Raw genomic sequence first — 18598 nt, 5'->3', positions numbered from 1 at the left:
AGGCATAGTTCTGCAGCCCTTGGAAATCTAGCAGCAGTGACGAGTCCTTGTTCTTGCATTGCCAAAAGATAAAGCTATTTAAACAAAAATAAAATTCACACTTACATAGTGAAGTTAATAATGCAAAATGTTCTGGTCTCTGTTTCCTGCTCCAGTTTGTCTGGAGCTGCCTTTTTCTTTTATAAAGCTTTACACCACAGGTGTACAGAAGAGACACATCAGAGCCGTAAGAACATCAAATGGCTAAAGATGTGCTGAAGATTAAAGTGGATAATACTCATCTCAGATTTCAGATAGCTAATATTCCCCCAACAGTGCTCACACCAATTTTGGAGCCATCCACTTTAGCCTTCATATATAAGAAGGGGAATCTGGGATTTTACGTGTGCCATATATCCTGATACTCTGCCAAGCAATAAAAAAATGTCTGAAACAGCTTTTTAAAAATTAATATCCTAACTGTTCTTCTGTTTGATTTGTTCCCTCTGTTTCAAGCTCTCAGATATTCATATTGCTGGAAAATTGACCGGCCCAGTCTTCTTGTTCTCCAACAAGAAATATCTCGCAGCAGGCATCCCATCTCTGACCTTGACAGCCCACTCCGCGATGACAAAGTATATCATGTCTGCGCTCATTCAGTCTCCAGCCCCTCTGATACAACTGCCAAAGGAGGTGCCAATCGTCAGGGTATTTCCTTTCTGCCAAGTGCTGCCAGCTTGGCCAGCGTCACGTTAGCGATAGCCAGAGGATTGCTAGAACCTGGCCCACAGAAGAGTTTCAATTTTAGTAGATCCATCCAGTAGCATATTATAAAACAGCAGCTTAAAGTCTAGCTGACTAATTAGGTCCCCAGTTTGGAATATTGATTTTGGTTCTAAACGCTTCTCGTTTTGTCTTCTTTCCAATCCCATAGGCTGTCTCAGTCTGGGCTTAAACTGCGCAGCAATATCCAGCAGACCGAGTGGCTGTTACAGCAACTGCCCCTTGACACCTAGCGTGCTTGAAAAATATTAGAAAAAACATTACAAATATATATCATAAACTCTCCAAAAGGAGACGATGATAGTTTCCAGCGCTTCCGCTTAAAAGCACCTCAATCCGGGCCCCGATTCCAGAAGGACAAACAAATAGCGGCGAACTCCGTTCCCAACTTCTGGACACCCCACGACGCCCACCCGCGCGGCGCAGGCAGGGAGCGATCGCGCCGTGGGAACCAGCCGGCCCCGGCGCCGCGGGGTAACATCGCCCCCAGGCGGGCACAGGCTGCCCGCCGGGGGGGTTGGCGGAGCTGGGGGGGGGGGTCACAGACCCAGCTCTCCCCCCTCCAGAACAAGCAGGGCTTTGTTTGAACACCTGCACGTCTCCCTGTGCAGCTGGGAGGGGGCCAGCGGGGCGGCTGGCTGCCGTTCAAGCCGCGACCTTTTTCGGGCAGCGAAGCCGGGGGTTCGTGTCAAAAAGCTGGCAGGGGGAGCAGCGAGAAGGAAAGGGGGACGGCAGGCCGTCCAGGGCGAGCACCCACTAAAACAGAGGTCCAGAAATGCCATCAGCCTCCCTCCCCGCTTTTTTTCTCCTCCTGAGTGGTGATAACACCCCGCAGCCGTTCACGTATTTGGGAAGACGGGCGCTCGCTCGTTGGGCGCGCAGAGGGACATCGAGAAGTGGCCGTTTTAGTATTCCGGGCAGCGAGGGCTGATTGAGGACCAGCAGTTGTGTCACACCACCTCGGTAAGCAAACAGCAGCTTACAGAAACCTGCGTGAAACTCCTCAAAGCTGTGACAAAATTGAAGGTCGCCTAAAGTTTATTATTCCTTGCTGGAAGAGAGAATAATTAGGAAAAGCAGTTACTAGGCCGCTCGGCCTCCTCCTTTACCGAAAGCTGGCTGAAAAATCTATTTCACAAATCACAGTCTGTTTACAGTACAGGGACAGGGTTATCCCCAGAAGTAATCAAGGGAGCACAGCTATGAAACATTTCACAGAGTAAAGCAACAACCTTTATAGTTGCAGCCAAAAGGAATTCTTTTTTTAAAACAACAAACAAAATGTTCGAGGAATTAGGAAAAAAAGTGCCTTGTTTACCATCTCAAAATTATAGGGAGATAGGCCCTAGGAATAAGTGAACTAGAACGAACCAGATGATTTTTTAAGGCTTCCTGAATGGTGACAGGGTCAAAATCAAACACCCAAGCAGTTAAGTGCTGTGGCAGAAGCTTTCACATGAACTCTAAAGTGCAGAAGAAAAGGCTATGCAAAGAATTTTGCACCTAAAAGACTATCAGCGGAAAGAGGATCTCAGCCTTTGCTTTGGTGTTGGTATTTCACCTAGGTGTCTTGTGGCTAACTCATAATATCTACAGTGACTTCAATTACTTCTATCATCATATGTGTGATAACATAATATTCCTACAGCAGCCATGGTTATTATTAATGCAGGTTTCCTGGGGACAAATAAAACAGCAAGGGAGAAGCCAAGCTGTTGTTTAAAACAACTTCATATATGGCCAAAATCTTGTCTGAACTTCTTGCATCCTGTACCAGTATTTTAAATAAATTTGCTTTTAAGTACTAGTGTATTTCTATTCAGGAGTGTTCTGGTTTCAGCTGGGATAGAGTTAATTTTCTTTCTAGTGGCTGGTATAGTGTTATGTCTTGGATTTAGTATGAGAAGAATGTTGATAACACACTGATGTTTTCAGTCTAAACGCTACTTAGCAACAACTAAGTCAAAGATTTTTCAGCTTCTCACACCCAGCCAGCAAGAAGGCTGGAGGGGCACAAGAAGTTGGGAGGGGACACAACCAGGGCAGCTGACCCAAACTGGCCAAAGGGGTATTCCATACCATGTGACATCACGCCCAGTATATAAACTGGAAGTAGTGGGGCTGGGGGGAATCGCTGCTCGGGAACTAACTGGGCATCAGCTGGTGAGCGGTGAGCAATTGCATTGTGCATCACTTGTTTTGTACATTCCAATCCTTTTATTATTGTCATTATTGTTCTTATGATCATTATTAGTTTCTTCCTTTCTGTTCTATTAAAACTGTTCAGATCTCAACCCATGAGTTTTACTTTTTTTTCCCCCAGATTCTCTCCCCCATCCCACTGGGTGGGGGTGAAGTGAGTGAGCAGCTGCGTGAGGCTTAGTCACTGGCTGGGGTTAAACCACAACAAGGAGGAAGAGAAAATTTTTCCTTACTCTAAGTTAAGTTTAAAAATTCAGAGGGCAAAACAATATTGGGCATAGGCATCAGCTAGCGCTGTATTTCATATGGAAATACAGTTTTTGTTAAACTAGTGCATCATTACCTCATTCTCCCACTACTTACTTGTGCAGCGCCTTTTGAATTGCAACTCTTCTGAACAGGAAAGCCCAGAGGAATGGTTAAGGTTCTGCTGTTGAGAGAAGGACTTGGAGCAAATACAATTAGTCTTATTTCACACTGACACTTTAAACAGCTGTTTTGAGAGGGGTCACTTTCACAGTCTCTTAGGCAGGCAACATTATTCTGCAAGTGTTAGAATTTTAACAGTATCTAAAGAACCAAAAGCCAAGCATTAGCTCCAAAGATGTACTTTATTTCATTTATAAAGCAGATTGTTTAGGCATTATTTCTTTTTGTGAACATCCACTGTATGATCAGCAGGTCCTGCTTTGAGGACATAGCTGCTTGATAATAGACAAAGATTTCACCACTAGACAACAAAAATACAGATGCACAGAACAAGTGCTGCTTAGACACTGAAGAACTGTCTAAGCTGCAACCAGTTCAAACAGATGATATGACCAAAAATACAAGTACAGCTCCAGCCCAGCCAGAGCTGCATGCCCGAAAGTGGAGTCCTTTTTATTTCAAAACAAAATCTGTATTGGGCTTCCTAGAAAAATAGCAACAAAAGAATCCCCAAAGCACAACCACCACACCACGCTTCTTCCCTCTCCTTTTAAAGTCACTTTTTAACTGTCCCTTATTTCACATCAAAATTGTGCTGTGGCATACTAGTACTTTATGAAAGACAGAAGAATTATTGAGCGTAGTGTGAAGTAATAGTGAATGGTTGGTAGAGAGCGTTTCACAGATATTTTATTCCATTACTTTTGTTCCTTTTCCAATTGTGATCCTCACCCCAGGAGTTTCACTTTTATTGATAGGTATATCTCATTCCAAATTTGCAGATTTCCCACGCATTTGGTATTTGAGCTCAGTGCATTAACAAGGGCTTCTGGATGTTGTCATCTGCGCTCCTTGGGTATGTAACAGAGTCCCATCACTCCAAGCAGAAACAGTAATTCATATCCTGTCAGCCCAGCATGCAAAAATGGACAGAAGGCATGTTGATGCAGTGTAGAGAAACATTCCAACATTGTAACTCCTCATTCTGGTTTCCACGTTGTCCAATACTGATTGAGAAAGCGTATTTACAAGACTCGTACACAAATATTTGCGTTTGGTCCTAGGCACCTGATTAGTACTGACAATCTAAATTAAAAAGGAAAAGTATTACTCTGGTCCATTAAAGCCTTTTACTGTAAATTCTCCAATTTGAAGGTGTGATCTTCAAAAAAAGGAGGAGATCCAATACCTTCTGAAGAAGTACTTTCCTATGCATCATTCAAGTCAATGAGATTATAGGATGGAAAAGCCTTCTACACAAGCAACTTGCAAGAGTTATCTGACAAGGGTCTCATATCTAGATCTATAGAAACAGACAAGTAACATACATTCTTTTCACACTCCTCTGTGGTAATGAGACTCAAAATGCACTAGATATGAGTAGTCAGATAACATCCTGATTGCTACAAGACCAGAATTTATTATCAATGAGAGAAACTTAGCTTTAGCAAAGAGCACAAGCCGATTTGCATCTAAGCATCCATAACATCCATTTCTTTCAGCTAGCATCAGAACTAGAAGTACTACCACTAATGGCAATGAAAACTAATTAGAAGGTTTTACAAAGCTGCCGGTATGACCAAGTTTCAAAGCTGCAACTCTTAGGCACAGACTCTGGCAGAATCTCAACTGACCCGAGTCTTCTGCTTATGGAGGAGGGGTGGTGGGAAAGAACACATTCCCATCTTATACAGAAACTTGACAACAGTCTCAAGCCAATATTCAACATCTGACAAGGTCTAGCATAGTAATTACAAGACAAAACATTTGGAATTAGAGATATCATTTAGTAAAAAGAAACAACTGCCTTCCAAATCTGCCATACTGAAATAAAACCCAAACACAAAACTGAACATATTAAAATACTGTTTGTGCTTACAACTGCAATTATGGAACTTCAGCATTAGAGGGAGAGATTTTTCTCACCACTACTGCAAAGGAGCTGCAAAAACAAGTTAAATGCAAAAAATCCCTTCCAAACATTTATTTAACAAACATTTATTAAAACCTGTAAAGGCTTCAGGTATACTAAATTTGAAAGGGTCTCAAAAAAAATTTCAAGAGTCACTGAACTAAATCCAACTCAGAAAGCTGATTCTCCTAACACATAATTAAAAAACAATTTTCTTAAAAAATTTTCTTGCACATTTTTCCTTATCAATTTATAAAATGCAAACGGTATGCTAGAAAAGTTTGAACATAAGGGAATGTGCTTTGGAAACATTATTAAAATATGTGTTCCTGTAGAATGACATTATCAAGTTTATGTTACTTCTTTTCACCTGACTGGCTATATTTTGAGAATGTTCCTCTCCTCTTTCCTGGGTCCATGAGAAGCTAGGTTTAGAAAAGAAGAGCTCCCATACTGCCAACTTCACTCTGTTCCTTTACAAAAATTTCAAAGTACTGATAAATGATAGTGACAGCAAGCAGAATTCCAGTTCCAGACCCAATTGCCCCAAGGAAGTCTGCCAACACAGAGAGGGCGCCAATACAGAGACCACCAAATGCAGCAGCTGTAGGGATGTACCTGTAAAACACAAAATGAGAACAGGAAAAGTGCCACTAGAGTTTGCTCAGGATATTAACACATATACTAGGGTTAGTGGTATATGGGATCTATGGAAAGTATCTAAATCATAGGCAGTTTTTTCCTAGGAAACCAATCCCACTGAGAACAGAAAGAACACTACACAGATAATCTAACCAGGTGGTTAAAAAAAACCAAACCAAACCAAAAACAAACCAAGAATGAAACTACACAAATGGAAAAAAGTCAATGGCAGAATACTCTTTTCTCTCATGGGTCTACAATCCAAGATAAGGAACGTGCAATAGTGCCAGTATACTAGGTAAGGAAATAAAAAGCTCAACCTGACTGGAGGGAAAAAAATGCTAAACTAAGAAGAGAAGGTATTACAGTCTTCCATGCAATTAAGCACAAAGATTAAGCTTATGGCTACTGGCTCTTCAAGTCATTTGCAGATGACTGAAATCTAAAGTTACGGTAACATTTCTGTAACATGAAGGGTGCATAGGTCCCACCCTGCAATTAGAAAACCTAGAGAGACCAACCCCTGCCTACCTCTGCACCTAGTAGATTTAAGTAACTGCTTGTTTTAGAAGCAAGGTCTACGTGAAAACAGTACTCAAGACATAACACATTAAAAATTACAGAAAAAAAATACTCGTGCGTCAGTTTGTAGTAGTAAAGTACATGCAAATGCTTATTACTAGCTATCCTATAAAATGTATAAAAATGAAAAAATGTAAAGGGAAAATACAAGCTCCAGAATTTAAGGTATGTTCTCTAATTTTAAGGCAAGAATATGCTGTACTGTACATGCCTTCCATTAATGAGACAATATTCTATGTCTCATGCATGTAACATTGAAGATCAAAGAATATCTGTGTTCTAGGATCTAGAAAATGGAAGTCAAAGCAAAATTTGCCATGTGTCTCCCCATAACACTTTGCATAAATAGCCTGGGAAATGTGCAGCTCACCTGTTTAGTTCATGTACCATTGAAGTTTCTCTGTGGCCTCGCATTACCATTTGTTGTTCTTTTAATTGTTTGGCAACCTGTATTGAATGAAGGAATGGAGCAAGTAAGTTTAGTGTCATTTGCCAAGGCCACAGAACTTAGTACTATGGGAAAACAGAACCAAGATACTTCAGTAAATGGTAGTGGGTTTGGGGATTTTTTTTTTTGTATGTTTTGACTCTTGGGTTTTGCTTTTTACATTATTCATCTGAGTTTAAAGTATCCAGTATTTTAACGTCAGATTGATTGCAGTCACAGGCACTTTTCCACACTTGCAATTACACAAACATTTTTGGATAATTCTAGTCCTATTGAGAAAAGGAAAATCTGGAAATTTGTAGGCTCTTGCACACAAATTTAGCTCCTGTTTTGCCACCTACCGTTCTTCTGGTTAGGGTTTAGTTTAGTAGATGTTAGCAAAACCACCCTATGAAGTGTCCACTCCATTTCAGTTTCCCACATTCAGCTGAGCTCACTATTTATTGGGGGAGGCCATATCAGAAACTATATGACTTAGAAAGAATCCCTTCTTGAAACATTGTCCTTAAATTGGATTTCTGCAATTGTACAGGGTTACAATTTACTAACAATTGAGGGGAACTGAAACTCTAGCAGGCGAACTTCTGAAGGTACTGGTCATTGAATGCAATGTACTGAGAAAACAGTTTCAGATAATTAAGCTACCAGTTTTCCACTACACAGTGAACATTTAAGTAATGATTTACCAATTTTTATTTCTGACCTTGTTTATATGAACTTAAAATAATTTTATCCAGTATCAGGGAAGTATATTAAAGTGTTAAAAGCTGTATATTGGTTTATACTGAAATAAAAATCTGGCTATACATGGCTGTGAATGCCTCCCTCATGCTTGACAACAAGCAGCTAGATGCAAGTCCAAAACAAGACAGCGCTCACGCTGTTACAGTAACTCTGCAACTATGACATATTTGTTAAAGAATGGATTAAACCATTCCATATGGCTGCCAAACTTGATTTCCTACCCAAAATCACACAATACAAACATACCACGATGACAACTATTTTCCATTTTGTTTTCCAATTCCAATTTCAGAATGCTATAGCTGCTGAATATCAAATATCCTGTAGCAAATGGAAATTTTGAGAAGCTAGGCTCAGGTAAATTAATGCACTGCACTATATTCTCTGTTATCAGTGCTCTCAAGTTAAAAATAACAACTTCTACTTAATCTTCCCCAAAAAGAAGTTAAGGGCTCTCTAGGCCAGGCATGGGTATTCAAGCTTTACCTGCAAGTTCTTAAGCGGCCACTGCCTTGCACACGGTGCATCTGTCATTTGGCACTGAAAAGAGTTTCTACCTTTCCTGTTACCTTGCCTGCCCTCATACTGACATTAAGTAGCAACTTTCAAAGTTTCCTAATGCCACTGAAAGCAATTATTTGAGTTTTGTTGTTGTTGGTTTTGAAAAAGCAGTAAAGAAAACAGGGAAAAAATTGACCCCATTCTGCCTTCATCCTCCTTGCTTACAAAAAAGCCATAGTCACTGTTTATACAAACGATAAATATTACCAAGAAGATTACCAGCATAACAGCTATCTCAGAAGAAAGTCAGTCTTATTCTTACAACAGCACATCTGTTTTCATCATGTAAACTTACATAATTTATCATTTTAAACTTACGTCTTTAGCAGAGGAGCCAGAGACTTCAATCCATGTCTTAGAGAAGAAAGCACAGGAGCCCAACATAAATACAATATAAACAACTGCATGTACAGGGTCTTCTAACACTGAAGAAAAGGACTCTGGAGGTGACAGATAATAACAAAGCCCACCAACTGGATAAGCACGAGCAGGGCCTCCAGATGACGTGTCCTACAAGGAGGAAGCAAGCAGTCACCAACTTTCTCGCTATTACTTGGCCATTAAGCTAAGCCTGTGTTTATATCACTTTCATGTCACTGTGTATCATTACTACTACAGCAGCACACAAAGATTCAACTTTACTATCACAAGCAGTTTCTAAAGTGGAAATTGAATACAATAAGGAACAACAAAAATACCTAGGACAGCAAAGAACAGCCCAAGGTAAAAGGTAAATGGAGACCTAACAGCTACACTGATCACAGCAGGTCTCATATTCTACCATTAATTTAAACAACTTACTAATTTAGGAGTTTCAGTGTACACGACTGCCTGTAGAAGTGTGCCTTAGTATTTAGAGAGACCATCTCTTCAACCATGCATTTTAATCGTGCTCTTATAAAGCGGTATGCAAGATTAAAAGGAATACTCACAGACCAAGTGCCCAACAGGCTAACCAGTAAGTTGCCACTGAAGCGAGCAGAAAGCATCTGGGAGATGACATACAAGTTTGACACCAGGGCAGATTGAAGAATAATGGGAATGTTGGAAGTATAGAACAGCTTGATAGGGTAGGTGTTGTACTGGCCACGGTAGCGAGCAGATTTGATAGGAAGATCCACTCTGAAGCCCTGAAAAGTTTTCAAAAGAAAGTCCCCCATTATATCTGGACATGAACCCATACCACAGGTCATAAATTGCAAGTGCAAGGCCTTTACAGCCACAGAAAAAAACCTGCAATCACTTTGTGCAAGTACACATATTCTACCCAGAGGGCCATCCATGCAAACACTTCTGCAAAGGGCCTGAAAGCCTGCAGGGTGGTCTAAAAATATACATCTAAGAAGGTATGGAAGACATAGACATCAGAAGAAATCTGGCATTTCAGGAAGACTGAACATAGCATCCAGGAAAAGAAACATTAAAACTTTCTATATTCTTCAGAAGTTTGCTGCAACAAACAGTAACAGACACACAGGCTTAAAAACTTCAAAGTATTTTCCAGCAAAAAGCAACAGTGTTTGGGTTAGGCAGTATTACATGTACACATTCATCTGGTTTGGTTTGGGTTTTTTTTCCAGAGACCAAAGTACGTCTCAAGTGTTTTGTGTGGCTACAGTAAACATGGAAACTGATTAAAAGAAGTTAGTGTTAAATGAACATCCAGATGTTGCAGGTACAAAAACAAGACTTCTGAAGGCACTAGAAAGTGAAAATATAATTTCCTGTAGAAGGAAGCAGATGACATTATCTACTTCCATGCAAACAGTTTTACAGTCCCTCTTTATTCCAACTGACCTGAAAATAAATTACAATAGCAAAGACAAAGATGGTGGCAATCAGATTCATAAGGTTGGGGAGATTCTGACGGTAAAAGGCCTCACGAAGAGCTCTGACTTTGTCTGTGCGAGTAGCCAGAAGATGGAACAGAGCAATGATGGCTCCCTCAAATTCCATGCCTTGGAAAGGAAAAGAAAAACCAAGTTAGTTGCACTGTGATTATCTCCAAACTTCAGTGCTTTGTCCCATTAGGCCTACTTCTGAACTACAGGATTCAGAATGGGATTTCTCCAAGTCTTTTGCATCTTCAGCATGCTCCCAGACTTTTACTACTATCATCCTTCATATCAGCTATGTTATTTCCAAGATTTTTTTTAAATCGCCCTGTAGTGGCCTAGAAACTAAATCATAGCCCAACAATCAAATGGAATAACTTTATTGGTCCCTAGAAACATTGACATTCACCAAGTTCTTTCCACCTTTCCTCCTCCCCACCGAAAAAAGGAAAAAAAAAATTAAATTAGGGAGGCAGCATGCTTTCTAGTATCATTCATGGTGAGACACTAGTTATTGTTTGTACTACAGCAAATGTGATAACCTCACTTATGTTTTCTATTATACAGCACCAAACATTATCACCTCCTGTCAAGTTTGGAGAATAAGGTTTTTGGGGCAGAGTGTAAGAAACACAAGGAACAGAAAGAAACAGATGATATCTGTCAGTAAGTTGGGCAGCAACCATAAAACAATGGCAGTCTACCATTATCGAGTTTTAATGGAGGCACTGTAAGAAATTCAAGTTCAGGAAATATCTTGTGACATATTACAAAATTATAAAGAAATGTCTTTGTACTTGTACCTTGCATAGGAGCAGCTGCTGTATTAACAAGATTCACTACATGGCAAGTACACAGCTAAGATGCTAGTAACAGCATTTGCCATTTAAGTTAACACACTGTAAAAAAGATTTCGCCTTTTTGCACCAAATTTTTGTAAAGAAAACGGACTATGCCATATTACCTCGTCCTGTGTTCACTGTGGTGGGGCTGAATGCTTTCCACACAATAGTCTCACAGATATTGGTAGCAATGAAGAGAGAGATGCCAGAACCAAGACCATATCCTTTCTGTAGAAGCTCATCCAAGAGCAGAACTATCAATCCAGCAACAAAAAGCTACAGTAAAAAAAGAAATACAGCATTAGTTCCACCTCTTTTTAACTTTTGTTAAAAAAATAACTTGTATTAAAAGATAAGAAAAGACTATGTATTTAAGAAAGCAGGCACATTTTGACCTTTTTTCTCTGCATGTGGGGCAGGCAGTCCACAATGTTGATTTTTTTACCCTTTCAAAGGGAGAGTAAGTAGAGAGGACTAGAAATTACCTGAATTGTGATAAGCAAGCAGATACCGGCACCCATCTCAGATGGGTCTCCGTACATTCCAGTCATTACATAGACAATAGACTGTCCGATGGTAATGATCATTCCAAACACTGTATAATAAAAAGAAAAAACATATGTACTTTTTCTGGAGATTCATGTCAGTGGGCAATTAGAGAAATATAAATCACTTCTTTGTAGAGAAATTTGGGAAGGAATACATAAGTCACAGGATGTTTAAATTCAAGGACAATTTTAAGTTTGTTGTCTGAAATATGGCACTGAAAATACAAATACACACAGACTTCAGAAACAAATACACTTAGAAAGAAGTGGGTTTGGTTACTGAAGATTGCTTTAGATAATGAAAACTCTGAGGGTGTTAAGATATTACCTTAGCAATTTATGGTTCTTTTTCCAGGAAACAGATCAGTAAGTAGTGTGGTACAGCATCAAATAGCTAAAGAATACTCAAATTTTTCTAAAAGTCATTTATCAACAGAGCACAGAGATCCTATTGCTGAGAAAGAACCATGCTTCAAACTGCAAGGTAAAAACAACTACAATATCTCAATCAATATTAACTTTTTTACATTAACACTGACCAACATAATTCAAGGGTTGGGTCCCCACAGTCTATATATCGCTTAGTTTATCCAGTGAGAATACAGCAGCAATGCCAACTGCAGATACTTTTCCTTTTCAAACCTTTCTGAAGCTTAACAGCTAACAAGCCAGAGAGCAGTCAAAAGACTGATGAAATACAGAAATCTGCAGCACAACATGAACACATAGCATGACAGAACCCATATATCCGACTGCAACTTTCATCACATGTTAAGTTTACACCTTCTATTGTTAGGGTTAGATACTGTAAAACATCAGCCTTTTATATCACCTGTTACTCACATTTCTGTGCTCCGTTGAAGAGAGCTCTGTCCTTTGGGGTGTCACCAACCTCAATTATCTTGGCACCTGCCAAGAGCTGCATGATAAGCCCAGAAGTGACAATAGGTGAAATGCCCAGCTCCATCAACGTACCTGCCAGACACAAGAAGAACAATGAAAGAAAATAATGGGGTGTACCATACCCAGGCACCTTTGAAGTTCAAAGCTTGTTTCTTCCACCCTTTGCATTGCGATGGAGAAGATATAAAACTCCCAATCTCCGTACATGTAAAAGGTTTCAATGATAACAGAAGCTTGCTAAAAGTCAGTCTAATAAGTAATACAGTACTCCTCAGTACCTTAAAAACTATGTTTGCTGAAAAAGGAATAGATTTACTCTGCATAAAACAATGCAGTAATTTGCTTTCTGCCTTTGACAATCAGTCACTTTATTATTCATAATTTTAAACAGGAAAACCCAAACTTTTTTGAGGAGTGCACCAAGTTGCATTCATGCTGTATTGTGTTTGCATGGCAAGGTTTTGGTAGCAGGGGGGCTACAGGGTTGGCTTCTGGAGAAGCTGCTAGAAGCTTCCCTCATGTCTGACAGAGGCAGTGCCAGCTGGCTCCAAGATGGACCCACCACTGGCCAAGGCTGAGTCCATCAGCAATGATGGAAGCACCTCTGTGATAACATGGTTAAGGGGAAAAAAAAACCCCAAACACCCAACAACCAGTGCAGCAGCAACTGCAGCTGGAGAGAGGAGTGAGAATATGTGAGAGAAACAACCCTGCAGACCCCCAGGTCAGTGAAGAAGGAGCAGGAGGAGGTGCTCCAGGCACCAGAGCAGAGATTCCCCTGCAGCCCATGGTGAAGACCATGGTGAGGCAGGCTGTCCCCCTGCAGCCCCTAGAGGTCCACACTGGAGCAGATATCCACCTGCAGCCCACAGAGGACCCCACACTGGAGCAAGTGGATGCCTGAAGGAAGCTATGACCCCGTGGGAAGTCCGTGCTGGAGCAGGCTCCTGGCAGGATCTGTGGACCCATGGAGAGAGGAGCCTGTGCTGGAGCAGATTTGCTGGCAGGACTTGTGACCCCATGGAAGGGACCCACACTGGAGCAGTTTGTGAAGAACTGTATCCCACAGGATGGACTCATGTTGGAGAAGTTCACAGAGGACTGTCTCCTGTGCGTGGGACCCCATGCCGGAGCAGGGGAAGAGTGTGAGGAGTCCTCCCCCTGAGGAGGAAGGGGCAGCAGAGACAATGTGTAATGCAATTAACTGACCGCAACCCCCATTCCCTGTCCCCCTGCACCACTGGCAGGGAGGAGGGAGAGAAAATCGGGAGTGAAGTTGTGTCTGGGAAGAAGGGAGGGGCGGGGGGGGTGGGGGGGAAGTTTTTTAACATTTGGTTTTATTTCTCACTACCCTACTCTGATTTGATTGGTAATAAATTAAATTACTTTTTCCCCAAGTCGAGTCTGTTTTGCCCATGACGGTAATTGGCAAGTGATCTCTCCCTGTCCTTATCTTGACCCATAAGCCTTTCGTTGTATTTTCTCTCTCCTGTCCAGCTGAGGAGGGCGAGTGATAGAGCAGCTTTGGTGGGCACCTGACATCCAACCAGGGTGAACCCACCACACATGCATATACGCACATCTCATGATGCTATAAACTGATGGACAGCCCAAATGATATATAATAACAAAGTGAATTCAGGAAACTGTCACCATTCTTAATTCACACCTGCATTAGAAAGCCTCTACAAGAAACTGAAATTTACACAAACTATCATGAATTTTAATCTTCTGTGAGACAGACTCAAACGTCACCCAGAAAACAACACCACACGTATAACATGGTTTGAAACACAAATCAAAAAGCTTGAATTATATACAGGAGATTGCAAGAGCAGCGATGCAGGTAATTAGGAAATGTCTCTTCCCTAACCCTTTTCCCTCCAAAATGCTCCTTGATTTGCGTACATACAATAGGTTGCACACAGCCAACTATAAACTCATTTTGTCCACAAAGTTGTGCCTTTCCCAATGCCACACTGGTTTATGCTTTTACATAATATATAGAATTACTTTTCCCGCTCTACTTCAATTTTTATCTTCATTAAAATAGAATGCCATGCAAGAAAAAGTCCAAAAATGTTCCGATTCAAGCTAAAAAAAAAGTCCTCCTGAAAGACCGACCATACCTCTATTTGATGCCAAAATCACTCTCATCCAGTAGAAAGGATCTGCTGAGTCTGATGACATGATACCGAACAAGGGAATCTGGATTTCCAACCAACAGAGGAAACAGGATTAGAGACTTCATAACATAGTTTAAACATTTCAGCTCTTTCTTAAAAACAAGAGAAGAAACATACCTGGCAACATACTAAGAAGATGAAGAGTGTGATAGCTGTCCATAATACCTTTTCCTTAAACTGAATCTAAAGGAAAAAACAAAAACAAAAACCAACAACCAAAGATGGCAAAGCTGTCAAGATAAGATCTAATCAATCAGGCAAACTTTCATAGTAGCTAAAGCACACTTGATTTTCTTGTGAAGGGACAAAGTACAGGACATCCTAAAGAAAATAACTCACTCTTCATCCCTTTTACACTATATAAGGCCAAGGAAAATGGCAAATAAACAAGATTATGTTAATGGAAGGTAATTCTAATACTTCCACAGAAATGAGTCTTACATAAGACTTTTCATAAGAAAGAGCTTCTGGTGAGAAAAAAAAATAATACAGAGAAGCTTACCTTAGCAAATAGTCTTAGATTAGAACTTAAGAAGCAAAGATTTTCAAGTTGCTATTTTAAACTACTCTAGTTTACACTCCAACATGTATTGCTTTCAACATCTCACCGCTCACTGCTATGGTATAACTGTATCTGCACAATTGCAATTACCAGCAAATACATTCTTGTACAGCCATATCCACAGTACAGGATGTACTAGACAAGCACTCCACTAAAAACAGTTATGGCTATAATTGCCCTTCTCCCAACAGGAAAAAAAACCCCCGAATCCCACAAGTGCAAACTAAGCTGTAAACATCTCATATTACACAAATACAAACCTACAAAGAAAATTTTATTAACTTACCTTACGTTCTGGCTTTTGGATTTCAGGCAAGATAACACAGAAGGGCTTGATTACTTCAAGAAATTTTACTGTATGGAAATTAGTTAAAAGACAAAGTGAACATACAGATACAAAGAACACTGGGAAAAGCTCAAGTAAAATTGATTTTGTACATGTCTCAGTTAAGGACAAAGTTTTGTTGTTGCGGTTTGGTTTTTTTTTTGAATTCTTATCTGTTCTAAATAAAAGAGAGATTCACCTAGTATGGTGTAAGTACAATATAAACTGGAAACAGAAGAAAAAAAAAGGTCAAGAGTTTTCCTATTTTACCAAGTAGGTTGACAGTGCAAAAAAACCCCCCTTGCCATTGTTTTGCATTAAATTATCAATACCCTTAAACTTTTATTTCATAATAGCTTCTCCCCTAGCCTGATATTCGAGAAATACAATATCCCAGACAGTTTTAAGTCAGGGGTTACTTTTGGGCCATACAGCTTAAGAATTCCTACACACTGTTCATAAGCAACAGTTCAAGTTACTTTACAGAATGCCTCATGCAACAATCTCCTCCTAGTCAAAAGGACATATCCTTAGATCAGAAAAGTCTGTCTTAGAATAAGCATACAAAAGAAGAGGGTATCTGCAAAGTCACAAGTCCTCCTATGAGCAGAGAGATCTGATTTGGAACCAAGGTAATGCTAAACCTCTTACAACAGATCTAAAACTGCACACATATTTTGGACTGACCTGAACTAAAAAGCATATGATGATGCCAAAGAACTGAAACTATTGGTGGCTTCCCACTTCTTTGTGGAAGGCTGCAACTTCAGTGGCAATTTTGTAATGCTTTAAGACCAGCCCATAAAAATTATTTACTTAATTTCAAACGATTAATTGCCTGAAAAGTTACACTGGATTGTGAGTTTAAACAAAAGCAAATCGTGATTCTCTCCCACATCTACAATAGTATACCAATTGACTACGATGCTTTTCAAGCAGCTCTTCCTCGAGGTAGCAGACTCTGAAGACTTCCATTCACACGGATAACTTCTAGACTGCAGATTACCATTTATAGTTTACTCTGACAATGTAACTGAAAGCGTTATGACCAACCGCCAACCTGACAGACCGTCTCTCCCCGCCTCGGTACCGCGCCAGGCACACTCGAGCCTGGGATGGCCGGGCCCGGGAGTGCCCGCCAGGCAGAGCGGCCCGGTCATCGGGCATCACGGAGCGAGCGAGCTGCCCTCCTTCCCTAGAAAAACCTGCCGTGACCAGGAAATGGGTCTTTCACCGCGAGAGAGGGGGGGGGGGGGGGGGGGAGAAGAAAGAATCCAGAGGGACCCTCTAAACGCGAGGAAGGGAAACCCGCGCAGGGCTGGTCACGGAGGGAGTGCCGCCGCCAGGCTGGCGGCCCCTCAGAGGGGCTCCCCGCCGCCCTGGAGGGGAGCGGGGGCAACGGGCCGCCGCGCCGCCCGTGAGGAGGGCCGGTCCCAAGGTGCCCGCGAAAGGCGAGCCGGCGGCCGAGCCGCGGGCCCTTGGCCATCGCGCGTCCCGCGGAGACCTCCCCCCCCGCTCCCCTCTCTCCCTGCCGCCGGCCGGCCGAGGCGCCCCGGTACTCACTGCCCATGGCGGCCGCCGGACGGGAGCGGAGAGCGAGCGGCGGCGGCCTCGGAGAGACACGTCAGGGATTGATCCCGGCCGCCCCCTTCCGCTTCCTGCCACGCGCCGGGTCCGCCGGCCGCCGCCGCTGCGCAGGCGCCGCCGCCCGCGCCCTCCCCCAGCAACCCCCGCCCTCCGCCGCCGCGACGGCACAGCGCCTACAACTCCCATCGTGCACTGCTGCCGGAGGGAACCGCGCCTTCCAGGGCGGGCGGAGGGCCCCTGATGCTTATTGGCTCCCCGCGGGTCTATGCAACCAATCGGATGACGAGGTGGCGCGTGGCGTGCTGGGAGTTGTAGTCTTGGACCCCCCCGGCCGCCATCTTAATGCGGTGTGGGACTAGCACCTGGGAAGGGCCGTGGAGAGGTGTTGAGGTCGTAGGTTACTTTGAGGAACGCCTGGTTTAGCTACCAGAAATCGTAACATTGGTTTAAGAGATTTTGACAGATAAATACATAAGCAAACACTTAAAATGTATTTTCTGCTTTTGTGTTTTTATAGGGGAACAGTTTAGGCCTTTCTCTGCAGTAAGAAGCTCCTTGCACCCCTCACGCAAAATGGCAGCCGGTGGTGGGATGCAGCCATTGCTTGCCTGAGGCTGGGTTAAACACACCCAGGTCGAGCTGGGCTTCTAATAAAATATGAAACATTGGTGAAAATGTGAAACATTGTTCTGCCTGTCAAAGAAGTCATGGTACGTCAACATGTCACTATCACCCAGGAGCACCACCAAGTGAAATGTCCTCACATTGACTTACTGCTGAAGGTCTTTCTTTCTGAGAGTCACATAATGCCCTGTGTGCTTTCCAGGCCCTTATAGAGGGAGTTATCACTGGTCTGAAAACAAAAGGTAAATAGAAGTTAGAGGAAAGAGAAAAGCAAATAGGGGTTTTAATACAAAGCAATTGGAGTCAGGGTATGGGCTCTGTGAAACCCATCATGGCTTCCACAAACCTCCCTGTTGTTTTCTAGGTACTTAGGTATGCCTTGCTTGATTATTTGATCCCTACTTTTGTGAGATTAACTTTAAAAGACTATTCCTAATTCCCATTTCCTGTTTTTTGTTTGTTTGTTTGTTTGTTTGTTTGTTTGTTTTTTAATTGGTGGACAGTATATTTGCCCTTCTCTAAGCTTCTGAAACCATACTTCTCCTCTAGGAGTCCATTGAAGACATCTACCAATGGGTCTGAGAATGTTTTAGTCAGTTCTTGTCCAGAGCAGCTTATTTCAAAACATCCAGATTATCAAAACTGGTTTTAAGCCACCCATTTCTAATTAGAGATAAAGCAACTGCTTTCCAGCTGACATCATTTGGTAAGATCATTTTGACTTACTAACATGGGCACTGTGCCTGGTTTACCAGAGCCGATAGGTGGAAAAGAAGGAAGAAGTAGCAGTGGTTTTGTGGAAGTCCGGACAAGGAAGCAACAGCAGCGATCCAGGGGATTGATGGTAGAAGCATGCAATGAAATGTCAGAATTTGCTGAATTTATTAAAACAAGGCAAACTATT

At 41.8% G+C, this 18598-nt stretch overlaps 1 protein-coding gene across 2 annotated transcripts; it reads right to left on the bottom strand.

The window, feature by feature from the left end:
- Positions 1-3556: 3556 nt before the first annotated feature.
- SEC61A1 (SEC61 translocon subunit alpha 1) lies at positions 3557-17183 on the bottom strand. 2 transcript variants are annotated; one of them, XM_075052624.1, is made up of 12 exons: positions 17047-17183; positions 15445-15512; positions 14714-14779; positions 14540-14618; positions 12351-12482; positions 11445-11554; positions 11082-11235; positions 10080-10240; positions 9215-9412; positions 8601-8792; positions 6900-6976; positions 3557-5923 (listed from the first exon to the last, which is right to left on the bottom strand). In XM_075052624.1, the coding sequence occupies exons 1-12, from the start codon at positions 17051-17053 to the stop codon at positions 5737-5739; spliced, it is 1431 nt and encodes a 476-aa protein (XP_074908725.1). In that variant the 5' UTR covers positions 17054-17183; the 3' UTR covers positions 3557-5736. The 2 variants fall into 2 exon arrangements, with proteins under 2 accessions (XP_074908725.1, XP_074908724.1); XM_075052623.1 differs by lacking the exon at positions 17047-17183 and adding an exon at positions 16171-16709.
- Between the last annotated feature and the right edge of the window lie 1415 nt (positions 17184-18598).

The sequence above is a fragment of the Buteo buteo genome, chromosome 21, assembly GCF_964188355.1.
Source record: "Buteo buteo chromosome 21, bButBut1.hap1.1, whole genome shotgun sequence".
Taxonomy (NCBI): Eukaryota; Metazoa; Chordata; class Aves; order Accipitriformes; family Accipitridae; genus Buteo; species Buteo buteo.
Note: the sequence above shows the minus strand (reverse complement) of the source record. Positions and strands in the feature narration are given on the sequence as shown.

What these genes read in the sequence shown, in the direction of transcription:
- SEC61A1 (XM_075052623.1), bottom strand. An exon ending in TCTTCTTAGTATGTTGCCAG is followed by an intron (nt 14,619 to 14,713) that starts GTATGTTTCTTC and finishes TTGGAAATCCAG; the next exon opens with ATTCCCTTGTTCGGTATCAT. An exon ending in GCCTGTTGGGCACTTGGTCT is followed by an intron (nt 8,793 to 9,214) that starts GTGAGTATTCCT and finishes TCCTCCTTGTAG; the next exon opens with GACACGTCATCTGGAGGCCC.